The sequence below is a fragment of the Podarcis raffonei genome, chromosome 8, assembly GCF_027172205.1.
Source record: "Podarcis raffonei isolate rPodRaf1 chromosome 8, rPodRaf1.pri, whole genome shotgun sequence".
In the NCBI taxonomy this organism is placed as follows: Eukaryota; Metazoa; Chordata; class Lepidosauria; order Squamata; family Lacertidae; genus Podarcis; species Podarcis raffonei.
Window position 1 is genome coordinate 81,868,674 of NC_070609.1, and position 19,846 is coordinate 81,888,519.

Here is a 19,846-nt window from a genome sequence, read left to right on the forward strand (position 1 = left end):
GGCAGGTTTCCAGGCAGGAAAAGTATTGACATGGAGTGATGCCTTCTTCTCCAGAAGCCACCTCACAAGGGGCTCACTCCACCTGCAGCCAGCTACTTCTTTCAAAATACTGGCAAGTCATAGCCAACTGTCCATTTCCGGCTCATGTGTACAAGAAATAAGGCATGCCTGCCAGCTGCATGAAGCAGCCCTTAAACTCCGGAGGTGGCCTGGAGATTTGAGTCAAAGAATCACCCTCTTAGTCCAGAAGCTGCATCTTACACCACACCAAGCCCTCTCCTAGGAAGGCTCCCCCCGCCTCTCTGTCAGCTTGCTCAACATTTTCCTGGTTACACAGGAACAAAGCAAGCTGCCTTACTCTGTTGATCTAGCTCAGTATCATCTACACTGACTGTCAGCAGTTCTCCTTGCCCTGGAGATGCTGCCGAGGGCTGAAGCTGGGGCCTTCTGCATGCAAAAGCAGGTAACTATTGCTTTCTCTTACCCCTTTGCTAAGAGAAATGCTGTTTCCCCCAAAGAGGCAGAGGAGTAACAGCCCATGCCACGGAAAGGCAACACTGCTGAGGATGCCCCAACTTCTAGGGTAAGATGAGCAGAGGGTGACTGGGACTTACCTGGCTTATACTGGCAGGCCGGGGTTTCACTGGGACTCTCTACGCAGCCTGAATTCCCCTCACCTCCTTCCCCCTCGGAGACGTTCTCGGCACCGTTGCGAATGGGCTCCCCTTCCTGCTCACCATTCTCCTCCGCAGCTTTCGCTACCTTAAGGTCAGAGTGGGAGTCCCTCCTAGGGCAAGTCTTCTGGCTCATTGCCTCTTGTTCAGATTCAAGTATCCTGTCACCTCCAGGTTCCACTTCTGCTTTAGGCTGAAACAACAAGCAAGCCCCAAATCAGCGCCCTACTCTCTGCCAAGCACTCAATAGACAAAGCTCCACTGCCTCTAATCTAAGGACTGGAAGTCGCATGTGGCCCTCCAGACTCCTCTCACTGGTCCTTGGGACTCTTCCAAGGAAATGCCCCTTTCCTTAGCTCTGCTGCTGCACACCTGGTTGGAGCCGTGAGAATACTTCTCACTTGCCTAGATAGAGCGGCGTGTAGAATCCTGCATGACTGTACAAAGGGTGTGAGTTGCATCTACTGCCCTGCCTTCTTTTTTATGCCCCTGGCCCTGCCCTCCACTGGCCCCTGGAAGGCTGCCCATGAGGGAGAAAGGCTCTCAGTCTGAAAAAGGGAAATACTGGCCAAACAGAGATTATGGATTTTTTTTTAAAAAAACACACCAGGCATTCTCCAGTTTCTATCATTTTGGAATAGTTTCCAAAGTACTGACACTGCTCTGTTGCTGTAAAGCATCCAGAACAGCCCAAATGATTTTTTAAAAATGATTTTGTTTTTCAATTGACACCCCCCCACCAAATCAACACTTCCCCATCAGAACTGATTAAAAGCTCCAATAGCAAACAATACTGCAGCCTCTGCCAACCTGGTGCCCTCTGGATTTCCTGGACTGCCAGTCCTAGCTGGCTAATGGGAGTCTGGAGAGGAGTCTGATGAAGGTTGTAGCACTCTTAACATTTTCCTCAACTTATCCCTCTCTACAAGGGCAGTCACTCAAAATCAGAAACTAGGCAAACTTCTGGGGCTCCCTGGCTTAGTAGGTTCACCTCTAGGGCCAGAGAATCCCTTGGAACTTGGCAGCACGATGGCTCCTGAGCACCCCACCTCTCTGCCCTCCTTACCTCGGGTTCGGCCTCCACCCCCTCCTCGGCGGCCTGGCTCCGCTCTTTTGGTTTGTTCCACATCTTTGGTGCAGTTGCAGCTGTTTGGGCTACAAGATAAAGTTGGACAGGTTATTTGCCAAATCCGGAGCCTGCTTGGAACAGAACAGCCTTGAGCACGGGCTCCCTTTTTCCAGTAAGCTTAAAACTATGGGGAGGGGAGAAACTTGCCTCAGCCTCACAGAAACAACCTGAAGACAAGGGGAAAGGGGTCACATTGACAGCTGACATTAGGAAAACAATTCAAGAGATTCTAGAGGTGCAAATTAACCAAGAGGTGACACTTCTGCCCCTCACTGAAGTTCCTCTGACTTCCTGACAATTTACGGAAGCGTGGCCCTGGCCCTGTTGCCTCTTCCTTGGTCCAAGGCAAGACACAGCAATAGGCAGCTGTGGGGTGCAGTGGGGACACAAAGCTGCCTATGTAAGTTCTCTTGTATGACTCTTGGCTGAGACTTTGTAAATGAAACACTGAGAGCAACTGATTTTTGCAATGTAATTTTAAATGCCCCATGAAAAGATGATTCATTGTGCTTCCAACCTGGCAGATTCCCCCATCCCAATTACAGTGGTGCCTCGCAAGACGAATTCCGCGAGTCTCTTCGTCTAGCGGCTTAGCGGCTATTAGCGGCTATTAACGGCTTAGCAGCTTTAAGAAAAAGGAAACAAACTCGCAAGAACTCGCAAGACGTTTCGTCTTGCGAAGCAAGCCCATAGGGAAAATCGTCTAGTGAAGCGACGCAAAAACCGAAAAACCCTTTCGTCTTGCACATTTTTCGTTTTGCGAGGCATTCGTCTTGTGGGGCACCACTGTATCTCTTTCTCTCATGCACACCCACACCAAATCAAAACACAGCCACAGTGCAGTTCTACACCTCCAACACCAGAGGGCAAACACCAACAGGGCCTATATAGAGAGGTGGCTTTGGAGAACCATGAATGCAGATTCTTCTTTGCTTAATATTGTTCCTGTTGGCAACAAGAGCAGAAATAGGTCTGAGCACCTTAAAATATGCCAAAGGGTTAGCAGCTTGTTAACAGCATCAGCTTGGAAGAGACAGTGGACCCAGAGAGCTGTGACAAAGCACGAGGGGACAAAGAGCCTGGCCAGATTTGACCCAAGGAAAAGAACTTAACCCTCAGTCCTGCTGTTCTTCCCCAGCAATTGCTATTTAGTGAGGATGGGGATTCTCAGAAGCCAGGTCTACCAACTGAAATGAATGGGGGTTCCTGGTCTACTTGCAGAAAACCACAGAGATTTTTGGTGGCCTGTTCTACCCACTGGTATTCAGAAGCAAGCGGCCTCTGAGCTGGAAGGAAGCACATAGCCACTGTGTCCTATTGGTGGTCTTATCCTTCCAGGAATGAGTGCAGCATTTCAGCTGGTGAAATCAGTCAGGCCCATCTCAGTAGAAAGAAAAAAAAACTATCTACAAAGAGCTCACCACCTACTACCTCTGGAGGATGGTGCGAAATGTGCTCCCCACACCCTGCCCTGCTGCAGCCACAATGGGCTCAAACTCACTTCCCCCAGTTCAGAAAATGGTCAGGACTTCCTACAGAAACTAGTTACTGGTGGACACACAAATGACTTGCATAACTGTGCAGCAGGCAACTTTTCACCTACTCCTCAAAACAAGCCACAAAGCAAAAGTTACCCCCCCCCCGTCTATGCATTAAATTGTAATAGGCTTAATTACCCTAAACCTCCCTTCTTCCTTCTAATTGCAATATTTAAGCATGATAGAAACAGAGGATAGTGAAGAGGAGCCTCCTTGTGCGGCGGCTTCTTTGAACGCCCGTAAATAAAGGCAATGAGGACTAATAAAGCAACACAGGATTCTTCTCAGCTGCACCTGACAGACCAACCCAAGATATTCTGGACTTTAGCAATTCAGAGCCAGCCTAAGTAGAAGTCATTAGAACTGCAGAACAGCCATTCATATGCCTGGAGTCACGGTTATTAAAACATTCCCAGATGCTTCTCTTTTTAACAATTGATGGCCATAATGCCCTCTTAAGTGATTTCTCTCTCCCCACTCCCCCCAGAGTCCCCTTCAAGTTAACTGCAGAGTTCAGTAATGAACCCAGTGCTTCCTCCCACCTAGGGAGATGCCCAGAAGACAAACGCCACTGCTTAGAAATGCTAGTGGTGAACTGTCTTAAGCACATACCTGGGTTTCTCCCACCAGAACAGGAACTGCAAATTCTGTGGCCACCCCACAAAGCAGCCCACGGCCTCCCTTTCCACTAGCACTGGCCACCAATGACCAAGGACGAAAGGATCGCAGGGAGGTCCGAGGGATGAAACTTAAGGCTTGACCGGAGCACAGCCCTGTTGCCATGTCATAATGCGATGGCAGAAGACTATGACATACTGCCCTGTCAGGCAAGGCTCAGGAGGAACCCTGGGAGGGGTGTGTGCAAGTCCAGGCCATGCCCACATGAGGCACCCCATGGCACTGGGTGAGAGGGGGGAGGAGCTACCATCTACTTCCGTCTGTGGTGGCAGCAGCCCCCATGTTTGCAGAGGAGGAAGGAATGGCATCAGCCTTCAGACAATGGCAGTTGGGTGCGAAGAGCCATTTCAGAGACTGAGACCCCCAAGTCATGTCCTGGTGCTGTCAGCATCTCTGCTGGCAAGGAGGCTCCACTGCCAAACCAAGTCCTTTGCAGCACTACAGAAGCTGGCTCCCCTACTTTCCACCACTTCAGCACATGCCCGCACAGGGAGCTGCAACACAGATGAGAGGGAAAGCTTTGCAATCTTCCCCGGTTCAAGAGAGTGATTAAGAGACGTGCTTGTGAAGGGCCCAAGTCTGAAAGGACAACAATCCAAGCACACCTTCTAAGGCACCGAAGCACCCCGGAGAGGCAGCTTCCAACTCACACAAAATATTGGTGAGAAGCAGGAAGAAGCAGGTGCTACACTGACACAAGAAAAAAAGAGGGGCTTTTCCTAGTTCCCATCTAAACCCCACACCCCATATGCTGCTGCTGCTAGCTGACTTTCCTCAAATCCTCACAAGCCACCAACATCCCATAATTGGCTTCTGTGGGGGGGGAGAAGGAAGGAAAAGAGAAATTATTTTGGCAAAGCTGTGCAACTAGAGAAAATTAAAAGAAAACTACCTCAAACTGGGGCGATGATCTCTTTGATAAGAAATGCAATTCAAATACCATACATATTTCTCAGAGACACAGTGAAACTTTTAACATTAAAGAGGTGTTGGCAAGTAATCTCACAAATCATTTGGGAGCAACTCTGGGGACTGCTTGGGTTTCTTTTTATGCAAAAGGAAAGGGAACAGTGCAAAGGTAAAAAGCCCAATCCTAAAGATGTAGGATAAAAATAACTTAATAATGAATAACATGGGAAGTGATTCTGAGCCACAAAAGAAGGTGGGTTTTGTGAATTATTTTTTTGAGAGAGAAGCAGCAAAATGCCAAGCATTTGAACCATCCCAAGTCTGCCACCCACCCACCAAGGCAGCTCTCCCTAAATGGTTGTTCTGCCTGCTTTCTGCTAGATAAAGCAGGAAGCATAAAAACAAACCACTTTCACAGGCTGTTTCTCGCTTTTGCTCATCATACCACAGAAGCCCTGTTCATTGTGGGGAAGGAAACAAGCCTACCCCGTCCCCATCAGTCCCTGTCTCCCCTTCAGGATTTGAAAAAAATCTAAGGAACTGGGCAAATTTCCCACCCATCCGGCCTCCTCTGGGCCTACTTAGCTGCCCTCTGAAATACACATCTCTAGATCCTTTTCCAAGTTGCAACCGAACAGGAGAAAGCACACACTCACACATGGAGTTGAGGCAACTGATCCTATTTCCCCTGTGCAGCCAACCTCCCCCCCGCAACCCCGCAAAGCTGTCCAGGCTCTGAATAAACTGTACCACAGACTTTTAAGGAGTTGGGAGAGACCATTGTGACCCCCTGTGAGGATACTCACCTGCTCCGGGGCCCTTCTTTGAATTCAAGCCCTGAGAGTCTGCATTGTCCTCCGGTTGTCCGTCTACCTCCACCTCTTCTTTCTCCAGATTTTCCTGGGTGTCGTCACCAAGGGTAGTTCTTGTGGCCTCCTCTCCTTCTAAATCCCCCTGAAGAGCAGGGAGGGCACCAGGTAGTGGGAGAGGAGAAGCAGATGGTGGCGGAGGAAGAGGGCTCGTCGCTCTAACAGTAGCAGAGGCAGAAACGGGAGGAGGGCTGGGAGGAGGAGATGGAGGCAGAGACGGAACAGCAGGAAGAGCGACGGAAGCTGGAAGTGGCACACTTTCTGCCTCGTCCAGAGGTGCCTCTGGGCTCTCCAGATCCACAGCCAAGGGTCCAGCTGCCTCTGGTTGATCTGGTTCCAAGATGCCATCAGTCACTGTGACCCTTTCACTAACTCCGTTCAGTTCAGTAATTAGATTAGTACTAGCAGTCACTTGGAGGTCGTTGGGGACTATTCTAGGGGGCTCCCTGCCTATATCCGCGCTGGCGTCATCTGTTGGGGGGCAGACGGGCACTTCCATGCAGGGCGCAGCACTGTGAAGAGGTGCGGCTTCCTGTTTCGAGGAAGCAAGTTCACATCCATCCTCTGAGTCTGGTGCAAACGTTGATTTAGGAGGCAGAGGAGTGGCGGCGGCAGCAATGACCACCACAGGGGAGGGCAAAGCCGTAAGAGGAAGCTCTGTTGAGGTCTCGGAGGAGGAGGTGGTCGGGGTCTCTGCTGTCAGGCCCATTTGATCTTTCCTCTCTCCACTAGGCTCTGGTCTGAGGGCAGGGGAAGGAGATTTTAATACTGGATCTGCTTTAGGCTTCTCTTCTGGGGGGAAAAAATGGAAGAGTTAGAAAGGGCCATTTAACTCGTCAGATCAGAATGAATTTGCATCAATTATCTATGCACTCCCACTTTCCAAGAGGAACTGCAGAAACCCCCACGCACCTCCCTGCCCAGAGTCCTCAATTCTCAGCCCAGAGGTTACTGAAGGAAGAAATGGGGATTAAGCAAGCAATGTGCTGCTCTTTTCTGTCAAGTTTGCTTGCCACCCATTCTGCAATATAAAAGGAGTCTGAGCCCCCAAACCCTAGCTGTTCTCTTTGGTGGTTCCTAATAGGGCAGTTTGGCTTCAAGGGCCACTTGCCTTGGCACTAAGAACCACCTCCTCACAGAGGGGACTTTTTGGAGCCACAAAGGGCTCCCATGCCCAAGCAGTGTAGCTGTGAAAAAAGTGAACTACGGGCCCTTTTGTGGATTTCTTTGCCAAGGTTGCTTCGAAGATGCTGATTAACAACATGGATGTGCATTTACAGGATAAATCAAAAGACAATGTCTCAAGTCCTGAGAACTATGTTGGAGCTCCCTCCGCCCCACAGCATTCGTTTTTTACCCTAAAGAGTCTTGTTATGTGCATGAGGGGTGGAGATGCAAGATGTACAATGGGAATCTTGGGATGCAAGCCCAATTCAGCAGCCAATGCAACGAGTGGAGCGCATGCATCGCCCCCAACCCCCACAAGCTAGGCTGAGCCTGGTGTCTCCTGTCACTACTGTCAAGGGACCAACTGAACTTCCCCCTTTGGACTCTTGGTGCCTTTCTAAACTCACAGTTAAGAGGACCAGTCACTATTTACAAAAAAAGTTTTGCCACTAATATCTGAAACCCAACTGTCTTGCACAAGTCAGTAAATAAGGGACTGAACACTGGAAGGCCACCTCTGCTATAGGGTCACCAAAGACAATGGCAGCAACTGAGGGGATTGGTTCAAGGGCACTGAAGCACCACTAGGAAAGAAGAGGACTAGTTTTGTGGGAGTCGCAAGGCTGAGAAATCTTCTGGCTGCCATTTTCTCAAAGCTTTTGCAGCCAGCCTCTGACTTTCAGATCAGCTATCATGAACTGACTGAATGCAACATCTTCATTTTTTATTTTTTGCCTTTGGCCAGACATAAAGCAGAATGTGGCTCACTCCCAGTAACTACAGTCTCTCACATGAGGTCTGGACATCAAGATTTTCCAGAGGGGTTCTGCTTTCTGTCCTGTGAACACCCAAAGGACATTTGGTGGGCTCCTAATTGGGGAGACCCTTCAGCGTCTGCTCCCAATGTCTAGAGCTCCCATATCAAGGGGAGTCTATATAATCCCTTCTGCCAGCAAGGAAATACAGGTAGATCGCACCTTAGGCTGATTTCACTTTCTTGATCATACCTTACATGGATCACTGATTTTTTAAAAAAATAAAAAGGGGCAGAAGAGCAAGAAAAAAAACCCTGGAAGCATTGTCCAAGATCTCATGAGCGCCCTTGCAAGACCTTTATACAGCTTAGTGAGAATGATGAGGTGTCTTACATGGAGGGGCAGGGGCAAGGCCTGCTCAGCACTGCTTTTGGACAGGTAGGGATGGTCTTGTGGGACCATTCCAGAGGCTGTTCTAGTTTTACATGCTTTTGCCTTTGCACGTGACAGCCAGGATCATAACCCCGACGTAATGTGAGATGCACCTGTGCATTTTTATCCTGACAGGTGTTTGACCCCAGTACCTATAAATTGTTTAAATTTATTCTAGTGCCAGTGGTATTTAATTAATTCTATAGAAGTGATTTTACCTGCCTTGTTTATTGCCATTATTATTATTATCCAATGTTAACTGCCTGGGGCACCAGATGGGTTATGTATTTAAGACATAAAGACTAAAAATTGTCCAGTCACCGTTACCTGCTCCACCCCCTGCCCAGAGTCCTACCCCAAGGTGACCCAGCATATCCCAGAAGGAGGAGTTACAACCCAAAGCCCCATTGTACAGCTGGGGGAACTCAAGAAATGTGCAAGGTGTTCAAAGACCAGGTTTAATTTCTAATCTTGACACCTACAAGCACAGACTGTTTCATGGATACATCAAGTCTCAACAAGGCTCTTAGATATATTCTAAGTTATATTGCAAAAACAGAAGTAAAGACGTGTATTTTAAGAGCATTTACTGTTGCAATGTTTTTATAACAACCAGAAAGAGAACAAGCGACAGCCCACCCATGCATAATTATAAACAGCGAAACAAATATTAAATTAACACCATCATTATTAAATTAAGAGCAACAACTATGAATGCCTGTCAGCCCAGGCAGCCCTACAAACATCCCTCCTTCCTACTTGGCCAAGAGAGTCATAGCAGCTGCAGTGACTCAGAACCCTGCCAACAATGCCCCTAAAATGTATCATTCCCCCAATGTCTTCTCATCAGCCACCCCACAGAATACCAACAACCTCAGCTACACCTGCCTCCCTCCTCAATGGAGAACCCTAAGGAGTGCAGCTGGGTCCCTCTAAGCACTCAGCAGAGCAGCAACTGGGCAGCCACTCCAACCTGGCAGTTGCTGCCCTCCTTCCAGGTTCAGAGTGGCTGTGCTGGGTCACAACTGGCCAGAACTGTGACCACGACCACTCGCTGCTGCAGCCACCTACGTCAACCACCCCTGCAGAGGTGTTGGCAGCAAAGAAGCACTTGGTTCTATTGAGCATTCAGTGGGGAGCAAGTGTGAAAGGAGCTGCCCAACGGGCCAGCAGTCAAGCTGCGGGGGGTAACTGATGGCTCTAGGGTGCCAAAGAAGGGGCTTTCTTGTCACACAGAATTTACAGCTCATTTAAGCACTAGCTTGAGACTGCCTTTGCCAACCTGGTGCCTTCCAGATGTTGTGCTCCTATCGGTGATAGGTCATTCATGACACATTTCCCCCCCTAGTCTGCCTTGGCCAAAATTCAGAAAACTTGTTAACTTCATGTGTTTTTGCCCAACAGGCTGCTTGCGAAAGCGCTACAGAAACCAGCAAGGTGGGTCAATGTTATCATCACCACCAACTTGCAGATGGGAAGCTGAAAGGTGGCGCTTTCCACAAGGTCAGAAATGATTCAGTGTTCAGGCTCACAGATTCACCAGCTCTCGAGGCTCCTCACAGAGAGAGGAAGAGCACCTCTCAAAACTGGGACAAAGAGATCCGTCCACCCACCTTGCTTCAGGTCGCTTGTCACAGCGATGGGGGTGCTGGCAGCGAGGTGAGAGCTCTCCATGGCCCCGAACGCCACAGGGCTGTGCTCGGGGACCTGGCTGGGCAGCTGCTGGGATTTGAAGTACAAAAAAGGGTGATAATGAGCATGCGAACATAAAAACTAGCAACATGGAACACAAGCGAGCAAGAGGGGCAGAAAACCCAGTTGGGTTGGAAAGGAAAAAAAATCAAGAAAAGGAAGGAATAAGATATACGGTCATAAAAAAAAAAAGCGCATGGGGAGGGAGGGAGAAAAGCAGCAGGAGGAGAAAGACAAATTACTATTCACAGCAGCGAGAAGGGAGAAGGCACAACCAGTTATCTGGACACCCCCCACGCCATGGAATTTGGGGGGAAAGCATGCCTCTCCCCTACCCAACTATTTAAAGGTTGCCACAATTCAACTGAAAGCCTTTCAAAGCACTTTGTTAAAAAAACAACGAAGTGTTGAATCACAATAAACCGAGAGGAGCTACAATTGGGGCATGTTCCACAACCCAAGTCCTGGAGACCCTCCCGCCTGAAGCAGCCAAGGTCCTTCTCCAACTTTCCTTGCCCTCAGAAGCCGGCTCATCTCTGGCAAGAAGTTTTCCAAGGACGACTGGCTTTGCCTTGCAGCTGATGAGCAGGAGAGGGTGAGGGCAAGAAGCGCCACCGGGATACAGACGCTGCGCAAGGAGGCTACAGCAGAGAATGAGTGACAGCCCGTCCCCACGCAGTTACCTGGGGCGGGGTGGGCGTGGACGAGGGCCTGACCGTGGGAGGTGTGGGGTTGCGGCTTCCTCCACCAGACATGATCTCTTCCGTTATGTCTTTGCCCCCTTGGTTGGGATCTCGGATGCGGATCTGGAAAGGATGGAACGAAGCACCCGCTCAAATCACCTCCCCAAAAAGGTGGCTTGGCTGGGGGCCCAGCCTCATGCTGTGAGGAGAGCATGACACTAGCGACTCACGGTTCAGAGGGCCGCACCAAGGGCCACAGCAGCACATGGTGGAAGGAAACCCCACCCCAAGAGGTGCCCCTTTTATAATGTTACACCCCCACCCCCAAAGGTACCCCCGTTATAACGCCCACTAAGGTGTTGCCAAGAGGTATTTTTGTTCCGAAAAGCTTTCTAAGTGGCTGAGGTCTCCACAATGGGTGTTTCTTTTTAGGGTTTTCCCATTCGTTTGCTGCTATTTTAAACTGTTTTGATTATATTGCATATATCACCTTAAAACACATAGGAGGAAGGTGAGTAAATAACAACAAAGGCTTTAAACAGAACACCTGTGAGAGAGACTCCTTCCATGGTGAGGGGAGTGTCAACCTCCCCAGTTTCCAGCTTCTCCCTTCAACCCACAGGGCTCAGCATTCAGCTGCAGAGCTCTCTTACCGTTTTCTTCTCCCGCTTGGCTGGTGGGATTGGCTGCTGCTGCTGCTGCGTAGGCACTATGATGGGTGTGGACTGATACACCGGGGGAGTTGGGTAGAAAGGTGCCCCTGCGGTGGGTAAAGGGGGACAAGGAGAATCTTAGGCTCACTCCTTTGGCTGCCTGCCTGTGGCAAAGCGCTCAAAGCCACGTCCCTTCACCCAGGACGAGCTACCTCAAAGTGTGACTCCTAGTTTTCCTCTTTCAAGGTCAGGGAAATGAGGGGCCACTTGCTCCCTCTGCTTGGGAGTGCCCCCCCAGGCTTGCATATGTGTGTGTATATCACAGCAGCTTACTACAATGAAAAGCCATACAGTAAAACCATAAAAAAATAAAAACAAGCATTATTAGAGCACTGTGGAAGGATGTACTCTTAACTGCCTGCACAGGCCTAGTGGAACAGAAGAGTTTTCAGTAGGCATTTAAAAGTTGGCACAGAAGGCGCCCGCTGAATCTCCAGTGGCAAAGAGTTCCATAGGAATGGGCCAATGACATGACAGGCTCAGTTTCTTTCCTGGAGGAACAAAGCCACCTCCTCAACCTCTGCATGCATGTGCGCCCACACGCACGCGCGCCCACACACACACACAAAATTGCCGCCAGAGCCAATAAAGCAAAGTGCACCCTCTACTCCTAAGAAAGTAAAGACCTCAGAGTCTCCTATTTGCCAAAGGTTCTAAGCAAAGTGGTGAACATGCCCCAATTTCACAAGAAAGCTGGGCAGACTCCAGCTTCCAGAGATTTTCAGCCCCCAATCCACTCCCATACCTCTTTTTTTAAAACACCATTTTACGCCTTCTGATGGCAAGGCTGGCTCTGACCTCAGGTGCCAAACGAAGATCTCCAAGCAAGCTCTCCAGCAGTTAAGTGCTTTGGTTGTCCTTGCCTAACTCTCTTCCTGCCCCCTCTGCCCCAGGATGACCAGAGCGCACCAATAAGGCAATGCAGCCAAAGTGACAGAATTCATTCATCAAAATTAAAGAGGAAAATCTACTCAAGTCACAATTTAGACCTGCAACTTACATGTGATTTATTTGCACAACTGCAGCTTTGTGCAGATGGCAGGAAAATAAACAAACTGGAGGGGGCAGGCAGCCATAAGGGGTCATACAAGATCTCATGCAACCTTCCCAGATCTTGATAAGCAAGGTGAAGGCTCTGGGAAGGCTACGCAACACCTCTGGAAGACTGTGTGAGACTCCAGCAAGATCTCACAGAAGCTCCCCTGCCTCTTCCAGAGGCCTCGCATGACCTTCCCAGAGCCCAGTAAGACAGGGACAGTTAAACGGGGGTGATTCTGGGGTTTTTCCGGGCTTTGCATGATTTTGCATTTGCATGTGAACCCCTGGAATGTAACCTGCAGGCCTACTGTATATTCATTTTAACACAGAGAAGCCAAAATGGGAATGCTACAGTGCTGAAGGTGTGGAATACGAACACAGGAAGCCTGGTTTGCATAAAGGTCAGTCTACAGGGTGAAAGGACCATATCAAATGGCCCTTGCTCTGCTACCCATCTCCCTTCAAAGGAAACCTCTTCTTACCATAGGCGTTGGGGAACTCTCCGGGTCCCGGTCCTGGGTAAAATGGTCCAGGCCCTGGCGGCTGAACGGGATATTGTTGTGGGGGGCCCACATACGGAGGGCCGCTATGACGATACTGAAACAGAAATGGCACAAGAGGCTCAGAAAATGGCGATGCTGCTCTGAACACCTTTGAGGAATGCTGGGAGCTAAAAAAGCAATAAATAAATAAAACAAATATATTGAAGATTCCAAAATTCCAGGGGAAGGGTCTCAGCAAAGTGGCAGAGCCCCTGCTTGGCATGCAGAAGGCCCCCAGGTTTGATCCCTGGCAGCATCTTCACATAGGGCTGGGAAAAGACCCCTTCTCCTGAAACCTCAGGGGCCATTGCTGCCAGTCAGTGTAGACAATACTGAGCTAGGTGGGCCAATGGCCTGGGTAAGGCAGGTGCCTGCATACCAAGTGCCAGAGATTCCTCCCAGACCTGCCCCGATTCCCCTTTTCCACCCAAGGACTGAAAACTCAGGGGAAGGAGGGAAACGCAAGCACACCTGTGCTGTGGATTTAACTTGCACCCAGCTAAGTCACAGGAGGGCTGACATTGAACACAACCTGCAGGCAGCTGCAGATACATCGTCACCACCAGCCGAATTAAAGAACAGGTGCACTTACATGCCTCCCTCCCTGACTTGCCCTACCTGCCATTAATGGCAAAACTTTACAGTCAACTCGCAACTTGCGCCGCGGTTCCTTTCTGGGGATGTCACATAAAACCAAAATTGCTTACAGTCAAAACAACCCTGGAAACACCCTGGCATGAGCATCGCTACCTTGCTGAAATGCCAGTGCATTGTGTGGGTCTTGCCCTCCCCATGCAAGGCAGAGAGCTTTTAAGCTCTCTCACTTGCTTACCAGGGACTGGCAAGCTCTCACACAGGCTTAATGGGTTCTTCACCTTGCGTAGGTTTCATTTGTGCCCTGTTAGCTGGCTGGGTGCCAAGCCTGTGAAGCTGCGATTGTGCAGGTTAAGATGCAAGTCAACTGTATCATTTTAAGGGTGCTGTGACCTTACCTGTGGTATACAGTACTGGGGGCCCTGAGGCATTGGATACGGCATGGGAAGGTGGTTCACCATCATGATGTGCTGATTGGTCTGATAGACAGCGGTTGGCGTCTGTGCACCAGGACGGATGGAAGGGCTGCTATTCTGGATCGTTGCTCTGGGAGGCTGGATTTGAGGCCTCTGGAAAAACTGGAGGAGGGAAGCAAGGAGCCCCATATTTTAGCCGGCCATCTCCTGGAAGAGCAGTGCGCCGCACTCATGGTGCTTTCGCCATGCACCTGATCAACAACTAGCTGCCCCTCTCTGGCCAAGGGTCTTCTGCCTCGGAAGCCCACTTGCCCCACGTGCAACGCAGGTGGGCGGGGGAAAGTGATGAGTCTGACCAGAATAGTCTTTGCATCTAACGAGTCCTGCCCTGGAAGTGAGGGGGCAGGGCAGGAATGGTGATGGGTGTCATTTGGAGATGGACTGTATAAGGCCACTTCTCTAAAGGGGTTGCCAAGAGGAACCTGACACCTGCACTGGCGTTCAGTCCTAGGCCAACCACACACTTACCTTCCCTGACCTGCCTGAAACTGGGGAAGCTTCTTCATCACTCCGGGCATGATCTAAGGAGACGGCAACCCCTTCCTGGGTCTAAACTTAACTTCTCTGACCATACAAATGTCAAGCAGAGGACTAGGGACGTGTGACGACGACATCTCCCAACGCTCAACATTCAATGTGCGAAATGATGCGTCAGGCACTAAGACACCTGGCCGCTAATGGCGCATGTGATCGAGAGGCAGTGAGGCCATGCAGAACCAGTAGTGAAAGTTACCTGGATGGGTCTGAATCCTCCCTTCAACAACGAAGCAAGAAAGCAGCAGGAAATAGAAAGAAAGCCAATGGAACAGCTGACAGGTCAACAACAGGAGGGGTGGGTGGGGTTCCAGCATGCAACCTAAGGCCCTCCTTCTGCCTAGCCCCTCCAGTAGGCACCGAGGACTCCTCCATGGCCCGAGTCACCATCATGCAACAGTCTAGGGCTTTCTAAAATTAGTATTTGTTTCACTGACATTAGCTTTCCTCAAAACACAACAAGGGACTAAAGCTTCAGTGGAAAGAAAATGGCTAGGAAAAGTTGCCCTATCGACAACTACCCTTTCCTGGGGGTCCCTTCTCCTCTCCAACAGAAACAGCCCAATGATCATCAGAACCCTGCTAAAATCCTCTTGATGGTCTCAAAAAAAGATGAGAGAAACCAGCCCCAAGTTTAGTGGTCAAGCAGGAAGGGAAGGGAAGGGAAGGGAAGGGAAGGGAAGGGAAGGGAAGGGAAGGGAAGGCTCCCTGCCTCACAGCCACAGGTTGTCTGCAGAGGACAGAATGAGCCACCTGTCTGAAGAGAGCCACCTCCAGGGTGGATAGGGAGGAGGAGAGATGCAGAAGACAACCCCTGGGATGCGGGGGACGGACAGCTATGCTGGCTATCAAGAGCAGCCTTGCTGGCTGGCAACTCCAGGTTTAGATGGCCATGAGCCCTCCTCTTTCAATCTTCTGCACAGAAACCAGGACACACAGCAAGCCACTGACAAATTTTGTCCTGCTCTAAGCAGTGCAAGGGGGTTGAGCTCAGGGTCAAGTCAAACCACAGCCACCAGGGATGTACCGGCTGGCCTCGGACAAGCCTGCCTCAGTTCTCTCTCCTTGGAAAGCAGCCTTGCTTACAGAGAAATCTCAAGGCTGCGCAATACATCAGCTGGAAAGCTCTCCAGGCATGTAAAACTGGCACAGATGGGATCGTAAGGAATTCAGAGATTGTCGGGGCCACCCCTCAAAAGAACCACTTTCGACCTGCTGAGACAGCCTGTGGGGCGGAGAGAAGGAAAAGTGATGCTTTGGAGCTTTGCATTTTGTTTCCTGTTTAGAGAGCAGACCAGGTCCAGCAGCCGCTCAGGGACTCAACTAGCCAAAGTCTCTTTGATGATCAAGCAAACACAACGAAGTACCTGACCAGCTTCAAGAGCTGGAAAGAAATCCCAAAATGCTGCTCTGAAAATAGCACCAGAAAAGGGTCTGGAAGGGGAACATGCAAGACTCCTGCAGCTGCTACTCCCCTCCCAGATCCCAACTCCTGCAACTTGCAAGACTAACAGACTAGTGAAGAAATTCAGGGTTCCAGACAAGATGATGGAGGCCATGGCTGCAGCAGAGAGTCAGAGATGAATTGGTGTTCTTTTCTCTGTTTTATAATCGTTCTGTCAAACAGTTCAAAATACCAGCCCCTGTTCCAAATCCCACTGGAGGAGCACTTTGTGCTAAATCAGGAACACAAAGAGTCAAGGCCAACCCTATGCAGCAGGCCCACTGGCTTGTCCCTGGCCCTCATGGCTGGTGCTGTTAAGACGCAGGCTTTGTGATGGTGGTCATCAGTGGGATGCCCAGACACACCAAACTTCCCAAGCCCAACAGTTTCAGCTGCCTGACAGAGCAGCCTCCGAATGAGAGAGAATGAGCAAAACTGCTTCCATTAGGGAACAGGTAGGGGGCCTCAGACCCAGGGCCTGAACACAGCTCTCCAGGCTTCTCGATCTGGTGGCCCTCAGGACTCTAGGCAGCACCAATCACTAGCCGTTGCTTTGAACCCCAAATGTTTTAGCCTTTCTGGAATGTGCCCTTGACCACTAGTCACACTTCTTGTTTGCCTGAATGGAGGACAGAGTGAGTGTGTGAACAAATAGCTCATTTTCTTCCAGCATTAGAGGAGGGGTGGATCTGGCTCAAGGCACCTAGCTGCAGTTTGAGGACAACATCTTGGCTGGGTGGTGGGAAGGTTACTCCCCTGCTACTGCTTTGCTCTCTAACATGGTATCTTGGGACCCTCAGATACTATCTAAGGAAGGGGGTGGGAGAGAGAAAGAGAGGAAAAAAGAAAGTAAGTGGAAATGGGAGCTTGAAGAGCTCAGAAGAAACCCTGCCCTTTGGAAGGTGACAGAGCCAATCGGGGAGGGCAGGGATTGTTCCACTTGTGTACCACACCAGAAGTGTGTAGAAGGGACCAAGCCTGCTGGAGAAACAAGACTGGCACAAGAATCCTTGCTCAGCAGTCCCGAAACTAAGAGGCCTGACAGAATTCACAGCATCTGCCCAGCGGGAACTAAAATAGAAATTTTCTTAAATAGAAAATGTGATTCCCTAATGAGGCAGGAGTCAAAGGCTGCCAAGGAGAAACCCCTCCCACTCTAAGGCAAACCTCAGTTCCTGGTAAGCAGAGTGTTTTCACACCCTCCCTCCTTTCCTTGACAAGGTTTGCTACTCCTCCCCACGGGGAGTTCACAGTTGCTTCCAACAGCTTTGTGTTGCACATCTTTGTGCAAACACTTTGCGCTAATTGAATGAGCGCAGAAGCAAGAAGGGCCCCAGGAATAACGCTCCTCCTGGAGGAAGACGTGCCCACAGCCCCCTCGGTCTTCAAATAGCAGTTGGCAAGTTCAATGAGCCTCATCAAGCGTCACAGCAGCTGGGCCGGAGGAGCTGCCAGTTAATGGCGCGAGCACATGAGTCACACTGACCTGAACATCTTATGACACAATAACTGCAGGAAATGATGCCTGTGAGAGTGCTCTGCATTAGACTATCAGAGTTCCTGTCATTTTCAATGGCAGCAGGAGAGAGGGAAGGAACCTCAAGTTGCACCTGACAACCAAGAAGCTCTCCACAACTCTCCATCAATCCAGTTGCCTCCTCATCACCCATTTGCTTTGAGCCATTTGGTAACATGTGAAGTTAAGCTGAACTCTGGTTCCAAGCTAACCCTTGATTATTTTGAGTTGGGTTTCTAATCAATGGGACACCATAAAGGTTTACGGCAAGTTACAACACTTTTCAAAGCCGTCTCTAAAGCTAAGCTAACCTAACTGTAACCGCGTCCAGCACGGAAGATGGTAAAAGGATATTTGAAAATCTACAGCACCAGCCAGGAAGCCCAGTACTCCCCTGCCTCCCACTGATATGGACCCTTTTAACAGCCACAGAAAATATGGGATCTGCCATCTCCAGCATGTAGAACTGAAGAAACCACAACATTTTAACCAGAAACAGCACCTCTAAAAGCCACACCCCTCCACCCAGCAAGTAGCAGCCACAAGAGTAACTCAGGCTGTCTGTTTGGGGGGGGGCGGGGAGAGAGAAGATGAGCACATCATAATTAACTTATTCCCTGATGATTTAAGGCTACATGGGGAGGAACCCCCCTCCTATGATGTGACTTGTGTGATGGGCTACACAGACCTACACTTTCACCTCTCCAGTATGCTTCGGCTCAGATGAAACAACAGTGCAACCCCCTTCTCATGAGTTGTTTCTGACCAAGGATGGGTTGTAGAAATGTGGCGGACTCATAGGTCCATCCACAGCAGTCAACCTCAGATGCTGAACACCTCCCCTAGATGCTGCCTTGAAGGGGGCATGGAAGGTGGGCTGGGCCAGCCCCACAAGACCAGAGAAAAACCCCTGAACTCAGAACCCGATTTCACTATTCAAGATTTTTCTCATGTTTCCAACTTAGCATGGCTCTGTTTGGTAAAGAAAATCAAGCAGTCTCCTGACTGCGGTAGACGTTCATAGTGTTTTTATTTCAGGTGGAATGTTGCCATCCTCAGAATGGAAAGTACTTGGGAGTATTGTAATGTGGCAATTGCTCCAGGCAAGTCTTTTGGATTCTGACCCCATTTCCCCTGGTGCCCAAGAGAACTAGATAACCAAACTAAGCACACACACGCACGCACACCCCTGACCAAGCAAACATCAAAGATCCCAGACCAACAGCCATCAGAAAGCTTTGTGGCAGCAGCAAAAGCCAGGGAGCACAGTTAGTGGGGTTGTTAATTGATGCAACAGAATTAGTAACCGTTAGAAGTTGAAGCTTGACTGTGCCATGGGGTTAGGGGGCTCTTTAGAAAGGGGGGGTTCTAAGAAAGCAAGGTGCAGGACATGGCCTGCGGAATTAGTGGAGGGCCAGCCAAGTAACACCCCCCCCCGCACATTTTCCTCCCAACCAGTTGGCAGCAAAGGGGAGGCGTAGTGAAGAGGGGCAAGGAGGGTACTGTACCTGATGATGATGGGCAGGTCGAGGCCCCGCTGCAAACTGAGGAGAAGCAGGAGAAACAAAAACACAAAAAGGAAAGGCACAGAGAGTCAGAAACACCACAACAAAAGGCAAAAACTGTCACACTGTATGCAAAAGAAACCCACAAGGGGAAATCAAACAAAAAACCCAACACACATACACACACACACTCTCTCACAGTCAAAGCTGTGCTGCAGGACAGTGACAGACAGGTACCAAAAACCCAGAAGGTAAAACTCTGCTGCCAGGTGAATGCACTGCTCAAAATGTGGGTGGTGGAGGTGCCTGCCAAAGTTGTTAGATAGCCAAAAGACACCCTAACACTAACATAGTTGAAGGAGGGCAGGGGGAGAAGGATTTGCTGAAAAACCAAACACTAAGTTATTTTTTTAAAAAAAGCAAGGCAGGCCAGCCCTTGCTGATGCGCATCAAAGCTGAGTGCAGGATGGAGAGCCCTGTCTGTGGCACAGCCACAACTTGAAAGACAAGTCAGCCTCACCTAGGGATGCTGATATCTTGGCATATATGAAGCTTTCTAAGTGCAGCTGTAGAAACCTCTAAAAACTTCACTGGGCTCTCCTTCCTTTTTTAACGGAAAGCAAGCAAAATCCTGCGGCATATTCAGTGCAGCTGAGCATGTGGGGACGGGTAGACCTGCAATGCTGTAGAATCAACTCAATATTTCTCCCCTATCCTCTCCCACAACACACATGAGAAAAGCCACACTCACTATTTCCCCCCCCCCCGAACATTAACAGAAAATCTGCTATGAACAATAAAGCAAAAGAGGAGACTGCAAATGAGTTCACAACAACCAACAAGCAGAGAGAGTGTCATCAGAAATCAAGGAAACTACCAGAGCCTTCAGATCAACTGCCACTACCTTGCGGAAACATCTGGAGGATTCAAGCTCTTTCTCAGCAGAAACCAGCTTTCC

General features: G+C 49.7%; 1 protein-coding gene across 25 annotated transcripts in view; it reads right to left on the minus strand.

The window, feature by feature from the left end:
* Positions 1-19,846, minus strand: part of EIF4G3 (eukaryotic translation initiation factor 4 gamma 3) — a 74,872-nt gene that overhangs the window by 18,150 nt on the left and 36,876 nt on the right. For 13 of the 25 annotated variants that reach the window (XR_008331939.1, XM_053401167.1, XM_053401160.1 and 10 more), the window contains 10 exons: positions 18,892-18,927; positions 14,623-14,643; positions 13,812-13,991; positions 12,760-12,874; positions 11,180-11,286; positions 10,527-10,649; positions 9,765-9,873; positions 5,735-6,589; positions 1,741-1,829; positions 615-867 (listed from right to left, as the gene is read on the minus strand). Coding sequence is in view for 24 of the 25 variants with exons in the window: in XM_053401167.1 (XP_053257142.1) it covers positions 615-867; positions 1,741-1,829; positions 5,735-6,589; positions 9,765-9,873; positions 10,527-10,649; positions 11,180-11,286; positions 12,760-12,874; positions 13,812-13,991; positions 14,623-14,643; positions 18,892-18,927 (1,888 nt within the window). In the remaining variant the exon portion in view is untranslated. The remainder of the gene's footprint in view (positions 1-614; positions 868-1,740; positions 1,830-5,734; positions 6,590-9,764; positions 9,874-10,526; positions 10,650-11,179; positions 11,287-12,759; positions 12,875-13,811; positions 13,992-14,622; positions 14,644-18,891; positions 18,928-19,846) is intronic. The other 12 variants (XM_053401155.1, XM_053401166.1, XM_053401162.1 and 9 more) reach the window with 5 other exon arrangements.